The 17,580-nt window shown below is 37.7% G+C and overlaps 1 protein-coding gene across 3 annotated transcripts; it reads right to left on the reverse strand.

The window, feature by feature from the left end:
* Positions 1-1,640: 1,640 nt before the first annotated feature.
* LOC137948333 (DEAD-box ATP-dependent RNA helicase 38-like) lies at positions 1,641-15,199 on the reverse strand. Of its 3 annotated transcripts, XM_068794390.1 has the most exons (10): positions 14,722-15,199; positions 7,314-7,377; positions 6,519-6,742; positions 6,050-6,343; positions 5,724-5,951; positions 4,135-4,200; positions 3,506-3,907; positions 3,308-3,416; positions 3,118-3,203; positions 1,641-1,957 (listed from the first exon to the last, which is right to left on the reverse strand). In XM_068794390.1, the coding sequence occupies exons 3-10, from the start codon at positions 6,732-6,734 to the stop codon at positions 1,895-1,897; spliced, it is 1,464 nt and encodes a 487-aa protein (XP_068650491.1). In that variant the 5' UTR covers positions 6,735-6,742; positions 7,314-7,377; positions 14,722-15,199; the 3' UTR covers positions 1,641-1,894. The 3 variants fall into 3 exon arrangements, with proteins under 3 accessions (XP_068650491.1, XP_068650492.1, XP_068650490.1); XM_068794391.1 differs by lacking the exon at positions 7,314-7,377 and having other exon boundaries at positions 3,118-3,176; XM_068794389.1 differs by lacking the exon at positions 7,314-7,377.
* Between the last annotated feature and the right edge of the window lie 2,381 nt (positions 15,200-17,580).

Consider the following 17,580-nt stretch of genomic DNA (forward strand, 5'->3'; position numbering starts at 1 on the left):
AGCATCTAGATAAAAAAAACATCTGAAAGAGTTACTAAATAAGTTAAGTAACTCAAAAGAGTTCTAAGAACTTCCGACTAGATGAAAAAGTCATGGAGTGTTGTTATCTCACATCATATGAGGAGAGACTTCTAAATATGATGACTCAATCTGTATGTTGACATAAGAAGAAAAGTTTCTTCTAGACAAAGTTGATGCTATCAATATTCTTCAAGAAAAGAGAAACATTTAGAAAAGCATATAAAGATTTCAAAAGAATTGAGAAAAGATAAACTTCTTGCATTAGTGAAAGTTAGAGAATACTATTAATTCAATGCATTCATCTTTAGAGAGAAAAATGTCAAGCCAACAACTAATACTGAGGAATTTAAGAATGAGCGAGATACATGAAAATTAGAGATAAGTGAATTGAAGAGAAAAACTCTAAGTACGAGAATTTCAAATTCAATAGCCAGTATAAACTATATGAGTGAAGAATTAGTTCCTTCCAAATATTATGTTAGGATAATCAAGTCCATAACCCTTCTTCCTCCAGTTTTCTCCCAATGGGTTTCTCTCCATTTTTCTCCATGAGCTAAATTCATGGAATCTTTGAGGATAAAGAGGCCCCTAGGGGTTTAATGCCCCCATTTTCCATATAGGTCATACTATGAGATCTACAATCCCTTGTAACTACAAAGTCATCAAGAAGATAAGGTATTAAGGTATAACATTTACTTGGATCGGTTACTACATGTTAATCAAGCATCCATGTGCATAATGAATTTTAACCCCTTCATATTAGTTGCTGAGGTTGTGACCGGTGTTATAAAATTCTGGCCAGACCAGTTTCAATTGCACATGGACTCTTTTCCGGGTTAATAACAAGAGAGACCATGAAGTGGGAGAAAACCCAGCTGATCTAGCAAATCAGTTGGTTCAATTAGTAAACTAACTGTTCAGCCAGGTCATATAACATGCACGCTATGGAAAGAAAGGATGGGGCACCAGAAAAGAGGGGAGGAGGCTCCTGCCTTCCTTTGTCAATGGACCCCACTACCGTCCTTATAAAAGTTGAGGGAAGGAGGTGGAGCCCTCCTATCATCCTTCAAACCCAACTGACTCAGGTTCAACTAGATCTAATCACCTCTCTAGCTTGATAGCTAGGTGGTTTTTATACAATGGTTTGCCCACAATACCAAGTAATACACTCTTCTTTTCCTCCACAATCTTCATTTCCCTCAGTGACTTCTTTTCCTTTTCTATTTCCAATAGAGATAATAATAAAGAATTGTTGCTATTCCCTGTAGAACTAACAATAAGTACTTGTTGGCCCAATTGTGTCCCATTAATACACACTAAGTGCCTCTTGACTAATAATTTAGTTTTCAATTAATTCCTACCAGATGATGTAATTGGTGTTATCCGACTTGATTATTTGTACTCACGTTTGGAGGGCCAAAAAAACATCTTTTTGACAAATCCAAGTAGAAGCACGACCCTAAAGAAACAAACCTCGAGTTGCCTCGACCTTTGACGATATATAAGACTGAAGGTTTCTATACCACCTTGATTCACCTGATAAGAAGTTTTGAGTCACCTTGTTCAGAAGCTAGAGACTAATCCTTTTCTTTGCATGACACATCATATCTAACCTCAAATTCCCTCACGGAAACCCATGGGCAATTTCATTGCAACCCTAGTAATGTTCTTACAATGTTTACAATCAGCCTGTTAAGTAAAACCAGAAAAAGTTTCACACCTGAACTTGGTACAAACTACAAAGCCAAACAAAACCTTTTAACATAACAAATAAACCTTTTAGCATCAAACAGACAATATACATTTTTACACGAGCATGGATTTAATATCCCAAGCTTTCATTCACGCATAAATATTCTTCTCATCCAATACTCTATAACAACCCAGCTTGTTTCAGTGCAGCTTCAAAATCTTCATCACTCTTCCAATCAGAAATCTGTATCACAAAAGGAAGAGACTTACTATTACTCCAAAAAATTTCTAGCTTTAGGACTATGACACTATATAACACCAAGCAGCCCAAGTACTTAAATGACAGCCTGAACTTTCTACTACTCGGGAAAAAGCCACAACTGCCCAGCTGTGGAGTTTTCCCTTTTTATATTTTTGTGTGGAAGCATTTTGAGTCTGACTTAATCCACATGTTAAAATATTTGCTTCCCGATAAACACCAGTTAGAATAGTTTGGTTCACATTTTAAGACTGGATATCTCTAATAAATGATTCAATTTGCGGAAAAACAGAAGCCTGGGGCAATTTAAGTATGAACCACGTTCACAGCCACTGCTGAGGTAGTGCAATGAAGAGAGGAGCAAGAAAATAAAAGCAACTGGCACAACAAAAGGGGCACCACATTGGGAAAAGCGGCTGAATGGAGGAAAGAAGAGAAGCGAGATGATAAGGACAGGCCAGGGTCATGGTGTCAGAGCTAGGTGGTTCTGGTCCACCTGGGTTAGGTTTCGTCCACCCTTGGTCCACTGATGGGTTAGGTACTTGGCTTTCCGCACTTAACAGACCGGTCTTTTGGGTTGTATTGGCTAGGCATTTGACATGGTATCAGAGCTGGGCACCACGTTCCGCGTTCGAATCCCGACGGAAGCGGTAGGGAACGGGAACAGTGGGTGTCCGAGTTAGGTGGTTCCGGTCCACCTGGGTTAGGTTCCGTCCACCCCTGGTCCACTGATGGGTTAGGTACTTGGCTTTCCGCACTTAACAGACAGGTCTTTTGGGTTGTATTGGCTAGGCGTTTGACACATGGACGACAAGCTAGTAGTAGCGGAGGTTGCTGCTGGGTGAGGAGAGGAGAAAAGTAAGGTGGTAGCAGGGTCACACCCAAGAGTAACTCTCTGATGAGTCACACATGTAACATGGTAGTGAAGATGGCCAAGACGAGCCAGTAGAGAAGTGGACAAGTTTAAAATATCCTGAACTTCACTTGATGTTGACTTTTCATGACATATCTGTCCAAAAACCCTAATTAGATTTTTGTCAAGAATGTTTTGTACTTCTCGTCTTTCCAATAATATGCCAAATTGATACCAAAAATGAAGAAAAAAAATATGAAGTAGTTCATATAGAGAACTTTTACAGCATTACCGTAGTCACTTCATGATCAAAATGCTTTTCAATCTTCTCCATGATCATGTTGTCCCTATCTGTACATAGCAAGTTGAAGACAGCTCCTATGACATCACAAACATGATAATAATAATAATACTTCAATAAGAGGCCAATGTCACGAGTAATATTAAACTAACCAAACAAATGGACCAAAGTGCAAGTTTACCTTTTCGACCAAAGCGTCCAGTTCGACCAATCCTATGCAAGTAAACTTCATAATCTGGCTCCATAGAGTCATGCTTTACAGGAAGGTCATAGTTAACAATCAAGCCCACCTTTTTTGACAAATAAATAGCATTAGAATTATCATATATGTTTTGAATGTTTGAGCAAAAAAACCAACTAATTGTTCAAATTAATTCACCTGCTGCTGATCAAAACCTCTTGAGAGGAGATCCGTAGATATGAGGACCTTGGTTAATCCTTTTTTAAACACTTCAACCTTTCTATCCCTCTCTTCTTGCACAGTAGCTCCATGAATTGAAGTACAGTCATAACCATAAGCCTCCAAATCCTTATACAACCTGTCAGCATCTCTCCTTGTCCTAACAAATATGATCGTCTGACCCCAGTTTTTCCCCAATTCAAATATCTTATCCTTAATCACTTCATTCTTAGCAAGTTCATCCGGACAGAACACCTTGTACTGTTTTATGGTATCCAAAGACAGCTCCTCTTTCTTCACAAATATCTGATTTGCATCCTTAACCACTCTTCTTACAAAATCCTTCACAGTCTCATTAAAGGTGGCAGAAAATAGAAGCACCTGATAGAAGTAAATTAAAAGGGAATGTATAATCAAGAATGTAATCATATAATTTACAAAAGGAAACCACTGTTTATAGGAAAAAAATGAAAAGGTCAAATGTTATATTTAACTGGTGGAACAGTGCTTCCACAGATCAGCCATAGCATGGAAACAAAATGTCATACTAGTACTCATACACTGCCAAATTTTTTGTCATTACCAACTAAAATAAAAAGTATACACACCTGACAGCCGGGACTACTTCTTTCAATATCCTTCATGATTCTCAAGGAATCATCCTTGAACCCATCCTACATCAAAAGGAAAAGAGATTATGATCCATAATGATGGCTCATTAAGAGCTGACATCTCAAGATATATTGTGACCTGACTTCAAGCCAAATGCCTTCTTGCGCAAGTACTTGAAACAAATTGAGGTGGCCTAATCTAAACAGAGAATCTTTCTTAGACATGTTATCCGCTAGAGATATAGAGAGCAGTTTGTTGTAAACCATTAGAACCCCCTATAGAGACACACTAAATTAAGAGCAGAGCATGAATAATTTTTAATGACCTGGGAATATATAACAGGGTAGATGGTGAATTAATTTACTTCAGTAACAAGGCCGAATGTGTTTTCATAGTGGGAATAGTGATTGAGGTACTCAGACAACCTCAAATTAGGAAACTTTTCAGAACAAAGTCAAATATTCAAAAAAGGCACTATGACAAGGTACTTTATACAAACCTAAGGGTTTTTTCAAGGGGTAGCATAATATGATGCAGACTGGACTAAATGTCCTACAGAAAAGAAGGTGCATTAGTGTATTTGTACTCTAAATGGAGAAAACTAAGCTAAATGCTGCTGTGGGATCTAATAGTAAAAGTTAGTAACAGAGCCGTGGCATAAGCTACCTGTAGGTTAAAATGGACCAAGAGCTTGCTAATGGTTTTGAAATAAAGATAGGTAAACCTTTGCTGCTTCTATGCAGTCAAACAGTTTGCATTCTGCAATGATACAAACTTTTATAAAAGAACATTGTCTAGTATGGTTGAGTATTTGTACTCTAAATGGAGAAAATTTGGGAAATTAGAAAATTAAGCTAAATGTTGTTGTGGGATCAAATAGAAAAAGTTGGTAACAGAGCTGTGGCATAAGCTACCTGTAAATTAAAATGGACCAAGCGCTTGCTAATGGTTATGAAATATAGATAGGTAAACCTTTGCTGCTTCTACGCAGTCAAACAATTCACATTCTGCAATGAAACTAACTTTTATAAAAGGACATTGTCTAGTAAGGTTGACTGCCACGGAAGAATTTAGTGCTAGATCATTACTTGATGCATCATTGAAGAACCAATTGACTCAAGAATATTTGGGTACTATAAGTAGCAACCAAACCATCTTGAAGGGGAGTTCCATCTCAATAGATTTTTATATAGAACTACTTTCTCTGTAGAAGTAATATTTTAAATCTTATTTACCTATGCTTCAAGTCAAAGGCACCCCTGTTGGGGTGAATATTGGTTTAATCAAACAAGACTCAGGAAAACAAGTCACACAAATAAAATACTGCTGCTTTTTTTTTTAATACATCACAGCCCCTTTGCCTTACAACCACCTATTTTCAGAAACGTTATTCTTTCTTGCTTTTTAACTCTGTGTCAATTACTACACTCACTTCCTCTAACCTTCTACAAATAAATCAAGTCCACCCAGACGGCAATCCATAATATATTTATAATACAAAATTGTTTGAAAGCAAAATACAGGATTATACAAAAACTTAACCAGACAAAGATAAACAGTTAGATAGTCAGCACATAATGCTTACCTCAGCCAACATATGATCAGCTTCATCAAAGACTAGAATCTTCACATCTCTTGTGCTTAATTTTTTCGCTGCCATCCATTTCTTGATTGTACCTGGAGTACCTATGACGACCTGGTCAATAACTGGAGGGCACTTTGCAATAGGAACATAATTGCTGCTGTCCATTGGTACAGCACACATTGATGTAATACCAGTGTACTTCCCCATTTTCAAGAGAACTTGTTGGTTCTGCAATTCATTATTTTTTTCTTTCCATTAACACTTGCCCATATTTACCAATAAGTTTTTAAGTAAATCAATGATAATTAAAACATTCTGATATTAACCTGGATTGCAAGCTCCCTTGTAGGGCATATACAAAAAGCCTGAGGTGCTCTTCTCTTTGGATCAACCCGATTCAGCATGCCTAGGATAAAACAGGTTGTCTTTCCTGATCCATTATGGGCCTGAGCAACCAAGTGCTTGTATGGTGGTGTCAGTATCATAGGCAAACTTACGGCCTGAATTTTGCTGGGCTTCTTAAAGAGCATCTCCGTGTATATTCCTCTCAGCAGCTCCTGGGACAGATTTAGATCTTCAAACATCTTTGCTGATGTATATATCGTATCCCCAGATGTAAGCTGCGTCAATAACCAGAGTAATAAGTAAATAGAAGCATTAATGGAAAAACAATTAACCATCTAAAGCCAAGCACGAATTAAAAGAGATTATAACATAAAAAGAAAATTGTATTTCTTTCTGAACTTTACTATCAAAATGAACTAAAGATTAAGAAACAGCAAAAATATTTCTTACTGTTTCAACACTCAAATCATCAAGTTCCTTCAACTGCTCTGACTTCTCGTTCTCATCAATTGTCAGTTTTTCAATGTTGATCTCTGGATCTTTATCCTCAAAAGTCGAATTTGCAGTTTCAGGCTCCTCTGGCTCATCAACTTCATCTCCCCAATATCGTTTTTCTTCTGAAGGTTTCACTTGTTGGTTGAGAACATTCTCTTCATTCTCTGCCATGGATAACCCTGGAATAACCAGAACAAGATTGAAATAGATTAACACAGAAAGGAGATTTTCAGCCATTCAAACACATCAAAGGGTTACTTAAAAACCTTCATAAGTTTTTAGAAATAGAACCATCTAAAAAGACAGAGAATCTTGACTCAGGTCAAAAGAGACAGACAAATTATCCTGAAAAAACTTTAAAATCCCTAAACTTCAGGGTGGGGACTACGAGGCATTAAAACCCTTTTTAACATTTTATACCTAAGATAACGAATTTTGAGAGTTGTGACTTGACGGAAGTATAAATGACAACCACAGACCAAGTCTTCATCCATATTATGGTTTTTTTACCTTACAAATCCCTTCCCAAGTAAAAGGCCAAAAAACTTTTCCAGTCCGTTCACTCAAAAAAGGGATACAAGAAAAAATATGAATGCTGAGGACAAAATTTTTAAAATTTTCAGCCTGTAAATAAAATGACAGATCAAAAGCAATCATGGTAAAGGCAAAAGCACCCAGAAGTGAACTTTCCACGTAAGAAAATTCTAAGGTGTGTCTTCCAAAAAAAACCAAGGTGAGAAGAGCCCTAACCCTGTATAACAGTTATTATGAGAGTAAAAGTCACCTTCAAAGCAATCTCCTTTAGTTTGGGTCCCTGCAAAGAATGTAAGTTAAGAAAGTTGAACATGATAATGTTTTGATCGGTAAACCCTTATTTGGCCTAGAAATCAGCAATATAGCAGGTTCCAGTCACAGTGTAATTCCAAAAAATCACCAAGGAATGACACATCTCCACAATCTCTTCAAAAAAATGTCTGAATTTCCAAGAGAAAGAGAGTTTCCTTTCAACCAGTAGATAACACTTGCTAAACCTCAATAAACAACCAGATGGCTGAGAAATACTGGTTGTATGATTTGACGATACTGTGGAATGGACTCTGATCTTGGCATTGGCAGAGTCACACATTAAAATTGGACCAAGAAATAAATGAGGGCTGCATTATCATAATTTCTAATAACTCTAGCTCCAGCTTGTCCAGGGTTCTCCTTGGAGCAACTATCAAAGCCCAACAGTGGATTCCATAAAAGAAGCCTATCAAAATTACCCAGATTCACACAGGGCTTCAATTTGAATATAGAAATTTGGAAGGCCAACCCAATTTCTTGATCCATTCACCTTAGCAAAAAGGACAAGAACAAACAGCACACACCTCAGTTGCCCAAATTAGAGGAACTTGGCAAAGTATGGAGTGTTGAACACAAGATAAAAGAATGCTCAAAGGGGCATTAACTTTGAGGATCTCAAACAAGTTAAGATCACATACCATCAGTCACAAGATTAAGTCTCAAAATTGGTTGAAGGGAATGGAGACATAAAAAGGAAAATGTATAGTTTCAGCCAGGCTACAGAAGCACAGGAAGAACTTTCAGTATTCAGCCTCCACAAGAGATCTCCATGGCTTACTCTTTTTATTTTTATTTTGAAAAGGCTAAAGCTTTATTAAAAAGAAAAAAGCGAATACAAGCGAAGGAAGCAAGGGGAGCAAGGAAACCCCAAAATTAAAATTAAACAACATCAGCAATTAAAATAATTAAACTCTCTTGAGAATGGCCCATTTGAGCAATAGGAATAACAGAGGCAATGTCTTCAATTTGCATAGATTGCTGGCCGAATCTCCAGGCAAACAAATTCTCTCCTTTGGCCTAGGAGATCTTAGAGCCTCCCTTAACAATCACCGAAGAGGAGAAATGAGTCTGGTAGATTTTAAGCCCATGAAAGGGGCAAAGACTTCTGTTGAATTGGAATCAGCAATACCCAATGACTCATAACATGATAGAATAAAACGACCTTCATGATTATGAATCACACTGCCATATTCCAGTCAGGCCAGGGTTCCCAGTCCCATCAAAATAGAGTTTCAAGAACCCAATTGAAGGGGGACTGACAATGCCACAGAAGGGAATTTTTTAGGGGAGAAAGAGGACAAAATTTTCCAGTTCTCATGGATAATGGCAGCAACATATCATCAAAATCACAGATAAGCTTTGTCCATTGCAAGACATCAGGGACAGATTTCTCAGTCAATCCACCAATAGAACAAGTTCTGGTAGAAAAGGTCTGTTCATTTCTGCAAGCCATAAGAACCAAGGGACAACTGCAACAGTCATATACCAAAGAAGGATTCCAAGGTTCAAAAGCTGAACATGAAAGCTTCTGGAAATGAGATCAGGGAGATTCAGGGATGCAGAATGATAACCCAAACCGTCTGTGGAAAGAATTCTTGACCTCTCAAGTAAAGTGATAGTTAAGGAGTGTAAGGTTGGGGGGGGGGGGGGGGGGGGGAGGGGGAGGGAGGGGGTGATATTCTTTCCAGGCCACCGAAGGGAAGACCAAAATCCCCTGATGCTCTTGAACAATCAAGTCATAGCAGGAGGGAACAAGAGACCTTCCAGAGGTCTCAGCAGCCCAAACAAGCTTATCATGACCATCAGGTCTCAGATAAAGCTGGTTAAACTTACCAACCAAAATTTCCATTTCAGCAATCTCTCAAATAAGGGTCTAGAGAGATCAAGTTTGCAGCTGCTGCATTGGAGAGATTGTATATCTGTTTGACAAACCTGGATGGATCAAGGCACATCAGAAAATAGCTGGAAATTCAGCAGCAATCTCCATGACCACCCTTGGCACAAATATCCTTCTCATATTGCATTTTATTATCTCCACATGACAGAAAGGGACAGAGAGTCATGTGCCAAGACTTGAGAAACTTTGCAATAGAGAAAATAGATGGGAATGACACATACAAACATCTACATTGAAATTGGTGGAATTGTCATTTCTAACATGAACACCAATTGCATACCTAAAATCTAGTGTTAAGTTACAGATGGCTTCAATATATTAGATCAGAATGAAACTAAGGTACCACAAATCCTCCTGATATCCATATTTTTCACAAGTAAATTCAACATGAAGTATTAAAGTACCCATCTAACTTCAAGTTTTCACCACTATTTCATACGAGGCCAATTGATGACTTTAATATTTTAATGCTTCGTGATTTGGGCCTTTGGCTTAATGGTTACATGAGGGGATTTCTAGTGTAAGGTCTTGGATTTAAGACTCGCAAGGGGATAAGGTGTGTGTGTGTGTGTGTGTGTATGTGTGTGTGTATGTGTGTGTGTACTCAACATTAAAAGAGTATACTTTTGTTTGCATAATACATCCAGGAGGTAATTCCATATATACTTCTTCTTGGAGATTTCCGTGCAAAAATGCATTTTTAACATCAAACTGATATAAGGGCCAGTCAAGATTCACAACCAGAGATAGTAGAATTCGAACAATATTGATCTTGGCCACTAGTACAAATGTCTCCATGTAATCAATCCCGTAGGTTTGAGTATATCCTTTGGCGACAAGCCTTGCTTGGAACTTTCAATGGTACCCATCTACATCCGACTGGTGTCTTTCCTACAAGTAAGTCAACCACTTCCCATGTTGAATTCTTTTGGAGGGGCCTCATTTCTTCATTCATAGCTTCTCTCCACTTAGGATCTTTCAAGGCTTCTTGCACACTACTAGGAATAGATATAGCAGATAATTGATTCACAAATACTTCACTTTCCTTTGACAATCTATGATAAGACACAAAATTATACATGGGATACTGAGATTTAGAGTTGAGAAGAGGTTCATAATTAACTCTAGGTTTTCCTCTTGTGGTTCGATGAGGTAGCACTCTTAGTTGAGTTTCAGAACTTACCTAAGGCTCAGACATGGACTCGGACTCAGAAAGCAATTGATCCACTGGAACGTTATGAAGGGGGGAAGTAGTCGGCTGAGATTCTAGTTGCACCACTTCCATCTGGTCTTGACTGTATCCATCCTGTGAATCATGCTCATTTGTAACATTTTGATGTTCACTGTTGTAATCTAAATACTCACCACTTGTAATATCCAAGGTGTCCGAATGATGATTAAGGGTCAGCAATTCAATCCTGTTCTCCCCTGAATTGAAGACTTGGGAGTAGAATAATACATGTTATCTTCGTGAAATACAACATTAAGAGTGACATACAATTTGTGAGAGGGAGGATGATAACATCGATAGCCTTTTTTATGTTGAGCATAACCAACAAAGACACACTTGAGAGCTCGGGGTTCCAATTTATTTCTCAATGGCTTATGAAGATGAACAAAGGCTACACACCCAAAAACTCTAGGTGGCAGATTTGACACAACTAATGAACTTACGGCTTCATGAAGAACACTCAAGGGGTTAGAAATTGCAATGCACTCGAGCGTATTCGGTTGATAAGATAAGTTACAGTTGTGATAGCTTCACCCCAGTAACTAGCTGACATATGAGCTTCAAACAAGGAAACACGAACAACCTCAAGAAGGTGGCGGTTCATTTGCTCTGCAACCCCATTTCGCTGAGGGGTGTACGGACAAGTAGTTTGATGAGTAATACCATGATCATCTAGATATTCTTTCAAACCTTGATTAACAAATTCTCCACCATTGTCACTGTGGAGAGTTTGTATTGTAGAATGGTACTGAGTGACTATTATTCTATGAAATTGTTTGAACAATGAACTAACTTCACTTTTTGATTTCATTAAGCAAATCCAAGTCGTACGGGTGTGATCATTAATAAAGGAAACAAACCACCATTTATCACTAAGAGAGGCTATATTTGCTGGACCCCAGACATCAGAGTGGATAATCATAAAGGGTGTTGGACTCCTATTCAAGCTTATTTGAAATGGAACACGATGGCTTTTAGCCAATTCACATACATCACACTTAAATTCTGAAACAGATAATCGAGTAAAGAGTTTTGGAAACAATTTCCAAATGATGAGTGACCCAACCGTTTATGCCATAGCCAAATTTCAGAATCTGCAGATTTATTCACGGAGAATGTTTGAGCTAACTAATGAGAACTCTCTAGCATTAGATCAAGGTAATAGAGCTTCCCCTTTCTAGTACCATAACCAATTGTCTTCCGAATTCGAATGTCCTTAAAAACACAAAGGTCAGGCCAAAAAATCACAATACAATGCAGAATGAGAGTTATTTGAATCACTGATAATAAATTATGATTGAGGGTTGGAACAACTAATACATAATCAAGACTCAAATTATCAGTGAGGGTGATGGAACCTTCTTCAATAACATGAGAGGGAGTACCATTTACAATGGATACAATATGCTATTCAAATGGTTTCATAAATTGAATATGATGATTGTCAAAGGTCATGTGATCAGAAGCACCAGAATCAATTATCCACTCACTATTACTACTAAGAGCGGAAGTATGAATAACCCTACCATCAATCGTGTTGGAGGTGGAAGGTTCTGCTACTGCAACTGAAGCATGATTATTTGGTTTAGAGTTCCATTTGCGAGGTGCTTTGGTAAGATCCCACCATTCTGGATACCCAATCAGTTTATAGCATCGTGACTTTGTATGCCCAATTTCACCACAGTGAGTACAAATACGCTCTGATTTTGCTGTTCCATTCTCATAGCTGAGATTTTGAGATCCTAATGCCCAATTTTGATCACTGGTAGGACCAGTTGGTCGAGCTGTTTTAGGCTCAGCTCGACGTGCCACCATTGAAGATGACTCAACACGATCAACTTCACCATTTAGAGTGGTTTAGCGAACAAAGTCACAATGTATGTAAGCATAAGCTTCTTCAAGATCCAATATTGGGTCCTTTCTGAGAATCTCGCCTCAGATTTGTTCGAATTCTGAATCCAATCCATTTAAGAAAATGTGTACACGCAATCTTTCAACGAATTTTCTATAAGCGATAACATCATCAGGATCTTTCATTATAATCTTGTCACGATGATCAAGTTCTTAGAAATTTTCCACAAGATCATCATAATACGTTGATAGAGGGTGACCGGTCTGTTTGGTAGAGAAAACTCTCTGATTCAATGAAAAAAGTTACGATTCATCTGACCCATTGTAGAAAGCTTTGGCCAGAGCATTCCAGATTTCATGTGCGGTGCGTAATCAAGTATAGCGCTTCATAATATCCGGTGACATAACGGTTAGCAACCACCCCTTGACCTTTTGATTTTTAGCATACCACTTCGTATAGGAAGCATCATTTTCTTATGGAAGTGGTGTTTTTACCATAATATATTCAAGCTTCTCACATCCTACAATTTGCATCTCCATGATTTGGGACCATACATCGTAGTTAACTTCTGTAAGAATGACGTTGGTTGTAAAACTAGAGTTTTCGGATTGAATATGAATAATTGGTGTTGATTCCTTCGACATGATGCAAGAAGACCGACAGTGATCAGAATAAATAAACACCCAAAAACTGGTCTGGTCTGCTTCCTACCGCTGGGTAGACCTGGTTTGGGTCTTTGATTCTAGTCCAGTCCAAGAACTGGTCCAATCTGTTTCTTGCCGCTAGGTTGACCCGGTTTGGGTCTTTGATTCTAGTCCGGTTTGAGTCCAGGTCGCTCGGCAGAAAAATAAAAACAGTACCTAAGTTAAGAGAAAAATTAAATTGCACCTTCTTCTCCGTCAGGACGCTGGTGCAGGTTGCTGGAAGGCCGAGCGATGGCTCGGCTATTTAACGTCGGCAACTTTCGGAAGTTCCGCCAGATTAGGGTGACGGTAGTTCTATTCATGGCGACGACAGAGAAGAATATGGGAAACTACAGTAGCTTCTTCTTCTCTGTCGGGACCGTTGGTGTGGTGGCTCGGCTGCAATCGTTGGCGACTTTCAGAAGTTCCGCCGGAGTAGGGTGACGGCGACGACGGAGATGAATATGGGAGCACTGCTGAACAGTGCTGTTCATGGCGACTACAGAGATGAATACGGAGAGTTGTTGCTCTGTTCTTCAACGACTAGAAAGAGAAGGAGAAGGGTTCTCCTGCTCTGATACCAAGTCAAAAATAAGGTTTGAATTGTATTAATTTGCTATGCACATCGTCTGGCACAAATAGCCATTGTATAGATCGTAATAATCTACACATGATAAGATTGATCGTAATTACAGAGATTACAAGGATTACAATATATTCTGTTCAAGGAAAGAATATATTGTTGTACAAGGGAAGAAATCTCAACAGCTCCTTGGGAAAGTTAATAGCATTAAGACAAGACTGCAAACAGTTTACTAATGGACCAAAATTATCTCCTAAGTTGAAAGAAGAGTCCTAATGTTAATGACATCGTCAACATGTTCTTGGCAAAAACAAATAACTATTATATAGAGAAAAGCAAGGACTTTCAAACCCCAATCTGAGGAGGATGAGGTCAAGATGGAGAGCTAACTTCTTTCCGGATTTTTTAGTGAAATCACATGGGTTTGAGTTCAATCTCTCTATACTTTTTCAGTGTTACCAGAAGAAAAAAGAAAACTGATTGGCTTTGATGAATATTGAAGATGATGCACTGTTTTGTTTAAATGCATGAGGGAAACATAACTGGAGATCTTCAGTATTGTTGAACAATAACCAGGGCAAAGGTGCAAGGTTTGCATTTACCAATCACCCAAATCAAATTTGCGAGCAATCTCATCTATCAGATGAGATTGATCTGTTAAGCTAAGACCTTACAAAATTCCATAAGCATAAATGCGCATAACATGCATAAAACTCATTTGTCTAAACCATTTTTCTAGATTAGTCTTATCAAGATAAAAAAGGTGTCAAATGAAAGAAAACTTTTTGCTGTTTATGCAACACATGACCAACTTTGTACCACAATATATCAAGAACCAAAAAAAAAAAAAAAAGATTAAATATAATGATTAAGAGTCGCTTAACAAAAATTCAATGGAGGGAACACATTTCATTCAGTTCAGACCATGAATACAAGCATTTTACTAGGACTTTAACATTGAAAGAAAAATTTTAATTCGTTTTTGGATCGAATTACTGCACAACAAGTTCTCATGCAAAAATCTGCCTGAGAATACACAAGAATTCCAAATTCCGAAAATACTTACTCTTCGACGAGGACAAGCTGTCGAGTTGTAAGGTCTTGTATGCTATAGTTCTTCGAATGCAAAAGATGTGAAACTTGGAAGTAATCACGTATCGATTAGCGTGATTCCCGAAATTCCGACAGTGAATTGTCCCCGCACCAAAGGACCAAAATTTAGGACTTTCAGAGAATTCGGAGCTCCAATTCCAGCAACCTTCGGACCCCCCCTGTGTAACTCTACGTTTGCACGACAGAAGGATCAAACAGCACCTTTTTTTAGTTTTCAAGCTCCAGGAATGGAACCGAATTTGTGCCGCCTCCACGCCGTATAATCATTCCAAGGGGTTGGGCTGTTTAACTGTCTACGCAAGTAATCTTTAATTTTGAGGAGGCGCCGTCGCCATGTGGCTCCCACTAACGAGTAATAAGCTAACAACCTTTACCATGCTGAAGAGTAGTCAACTGAGCTATCTCAAAATTGCTGACGCCGGCTTCCCGGAACAACTCGGAACTGGAGGACGAGGCTAGCTTCCGTGGCGTCTATCGCCACGCGTTTATCGGACTGTAGCATCCTGTTTTATAAAAAAAATATTAAATAATGCAAGATAATTTAAACTATAACTTGTAAGAGTTTATAATGAGAATCACTATTATATTTAGTTATAATTGTTTAGGCCATAACATAACTCCTCACCCTTTTATAAATTATAAAAATAATCTTGTCTTCCTCAATTTTGAGAAGTAATGACTCTCACCCCTTAGAAAAAATTAGGTAACAAGTTATATTTAGATTTATTTTTATGCTTAATTATCATAGATATTAAGGAGGAGTTATATTTAGGCTTTCATTTAATGCTTATATTTATTTTTTGTCATTGGAGACACTAAGGAAGAGATTTACATGGATCGACCACTAGGGTTTTTGGTTGAGGGAGAGTCTGTGTGCAAATAACAAAAATCTCTATATGGATTGAAACAGTCACCTCGTGTTTGGTTGGATTAATTCAGACAAGCAATGCTTTGTTTTGGATTCACAAGATGTATGGTTGATCACTCAGTTTTTGTTAGATATACTAACAAGGGAATTGTGCTACTAGTTGTATATGTTGATGATATATTATTCCTACATAAGTGATATAAATAGTATAAGTCAGGTGAAAGAAAACATATGCAATGAATTCAAGATAAATGACTTGTGTCTCCTCAAATACTTTCTTGGTATTGAAGTCTTACAATCCCGCATGGTTATCTTGTCCCAAAGAAAATATGGGTATGACCTGAAGTAATGATGGGATGTCGTCTTGCTGACATTCCAATGGATAAAAATGTGAAACGATATGTTTGCTCTGGAGAATATGTAAATGTGGGCAAATGCCAGAGGCTAGTCGGGAAGTTAATTTTATCTCACTGATATTATACCAAATATCTCTTTTGTAATTAGTGTTGTAAGCCAATACATGCATAAACATCACATCTCTCACTAGCAAGCTTTGGAAAGGATCCCTAGGTATTTGAAAAAGGCTTTTGGTCAAGGGCTCTTATATAAATGTCATAGTCACATCGATGTTCAAAGTTTTGCAAATGTAAATTGGGATAGGTCTTCATATGATAGAAAATCCATCTCTGGCTATTATACTCTAATTAGAGGAAACTTAGTCACGTAAAAAAATAAACAGCATAATATTGTCGCTAGATCTAGTGTCGAGGTTGAGTATAGAGTCATGACACATGCTGTAAGTCGACTAATATAGATTAAATCACTTCTTACATAGTTGGGATTCAACAGAAATGCTCCAATAAAACTCCACTATAACAATCAAGCGGTCATCCATATTGCCTCTAATCTGTGTCTTCCATGAATGAACAAAGCACATTGAAGTTGACTATCACTTTGTTAGAGAAAAACTACAAGTTGGCACTATAAGTCTCAAGCATGTCTCATCTCAAAATCAAGTTGCGGATATATTCATAAAGTTAGTTATGTACAAAATTTTGACCACTACATGCATGAAGAAGGGAGTATATGATGTTCTCACCACCAACTTGAGGGGAAGTTTTAGAAGACATGAATGACCTTGAATGACATTGATGTAAAAAGCTTTTATTATTTGTCTTTAATCTCCACCCATTAGGGTGAGGGGTGTACATGTGGTTCGTTGCTTTTGATCAACATAAATAAGAGTAAGGGGGATGATTAGGCAATTCAATCAATCACCTAATCCTTACTTCAATCTTCCTCATGTGCTCTCTCTTCTCTCCTCTACACAATCTCTCTGTTCATCTCTCTTTCTCTCCTTATCTTCTTCACTGTTCCTCTCATTCTCTCCCCATTTACCTAGAGATTGTCATCATTACAGACATGGAATGCCGAAAATCAACACTTCACAACTCAGCAACCCAACCGAACTATTTTTTCAAAGTCAATAATCTAAAACCACCTGCAACTTCGAGTTTCATAGAATCACCAAAAATAACTAAAAAAACAAGAAGCTAAATTCAAACTAAACACTAGATTTTTTGTAGTCAGCATGTTATGATGACGATTTCAGTCAAAAACCATTTCTTCCTCAAGTTTCTTGTTATGAGAACTCCCTTAAACTATTGTTGTTGAGACATAAGTTTTAAATTCCACGCTTAGATCATCTTGTAAACCCTTCATGTGTTTAGAATTAAAAAAAAATCCAAGTAAGAATAAAATCAAAGAAGCCTACCTCTCTTACTCGATTTTCTTCTTCTTGAAAATTTTCAATCCGAGTCACCTGAATTTGTCTAAGTTTAAAATTAAATAAAGGCCAACTCTTAGTTTACTTGCTCTGTTACCATGAAGTTTTGGATAAAAATAGACCAAGAATGAGAACTTAATCTCAAACTTCATATAAAG

This window comes from Aristolochia californica, unplaced genomic scaffold (assembly GCF_029961685.1).
Source record: "Aristolochia californica isolate CCGP_79_NKW_82.1479 unplaced genomic scaffold, dmAriCali1.0.hap1 SCAF_13, whole genome shotgun sequence".
Classification (NCBI taxonomy): Eukaryota; Viridiplantae; Streptophyta; class Magnoliopsida; order Piperales; family Aristolochiaceae; genus Aristolochia; species Aristolochia californica.

What these genes read in the sequence shown, in the direction of transcription:
- LOC137948333 (XM_068794389.1), bottom strand. Translation starts at nt 6,734, where the DNA reads ATGGCAGAGAATGAAGAGAATGTTCTCAACCAACAAGTGAAACCTTCA. An exon ending in CAAGGGAGCTTGCAATCCAG is followed by an intron (nt 5,952 to 6,049) that starts GTTAATATCAGA and finishes AATGAATTGCAG; the next exon opens with AACCAACAAGTTCTCTTGAA. An exon ending in GAAGTAGTCCCGGCTGTCAG is followed by an intron (nt 3,908 to 4,134) that starts GTGTGTATACTT and finishes TACTTCTATCAG; the next exon opens with GTGCTTCTATTTTCTGCCAC.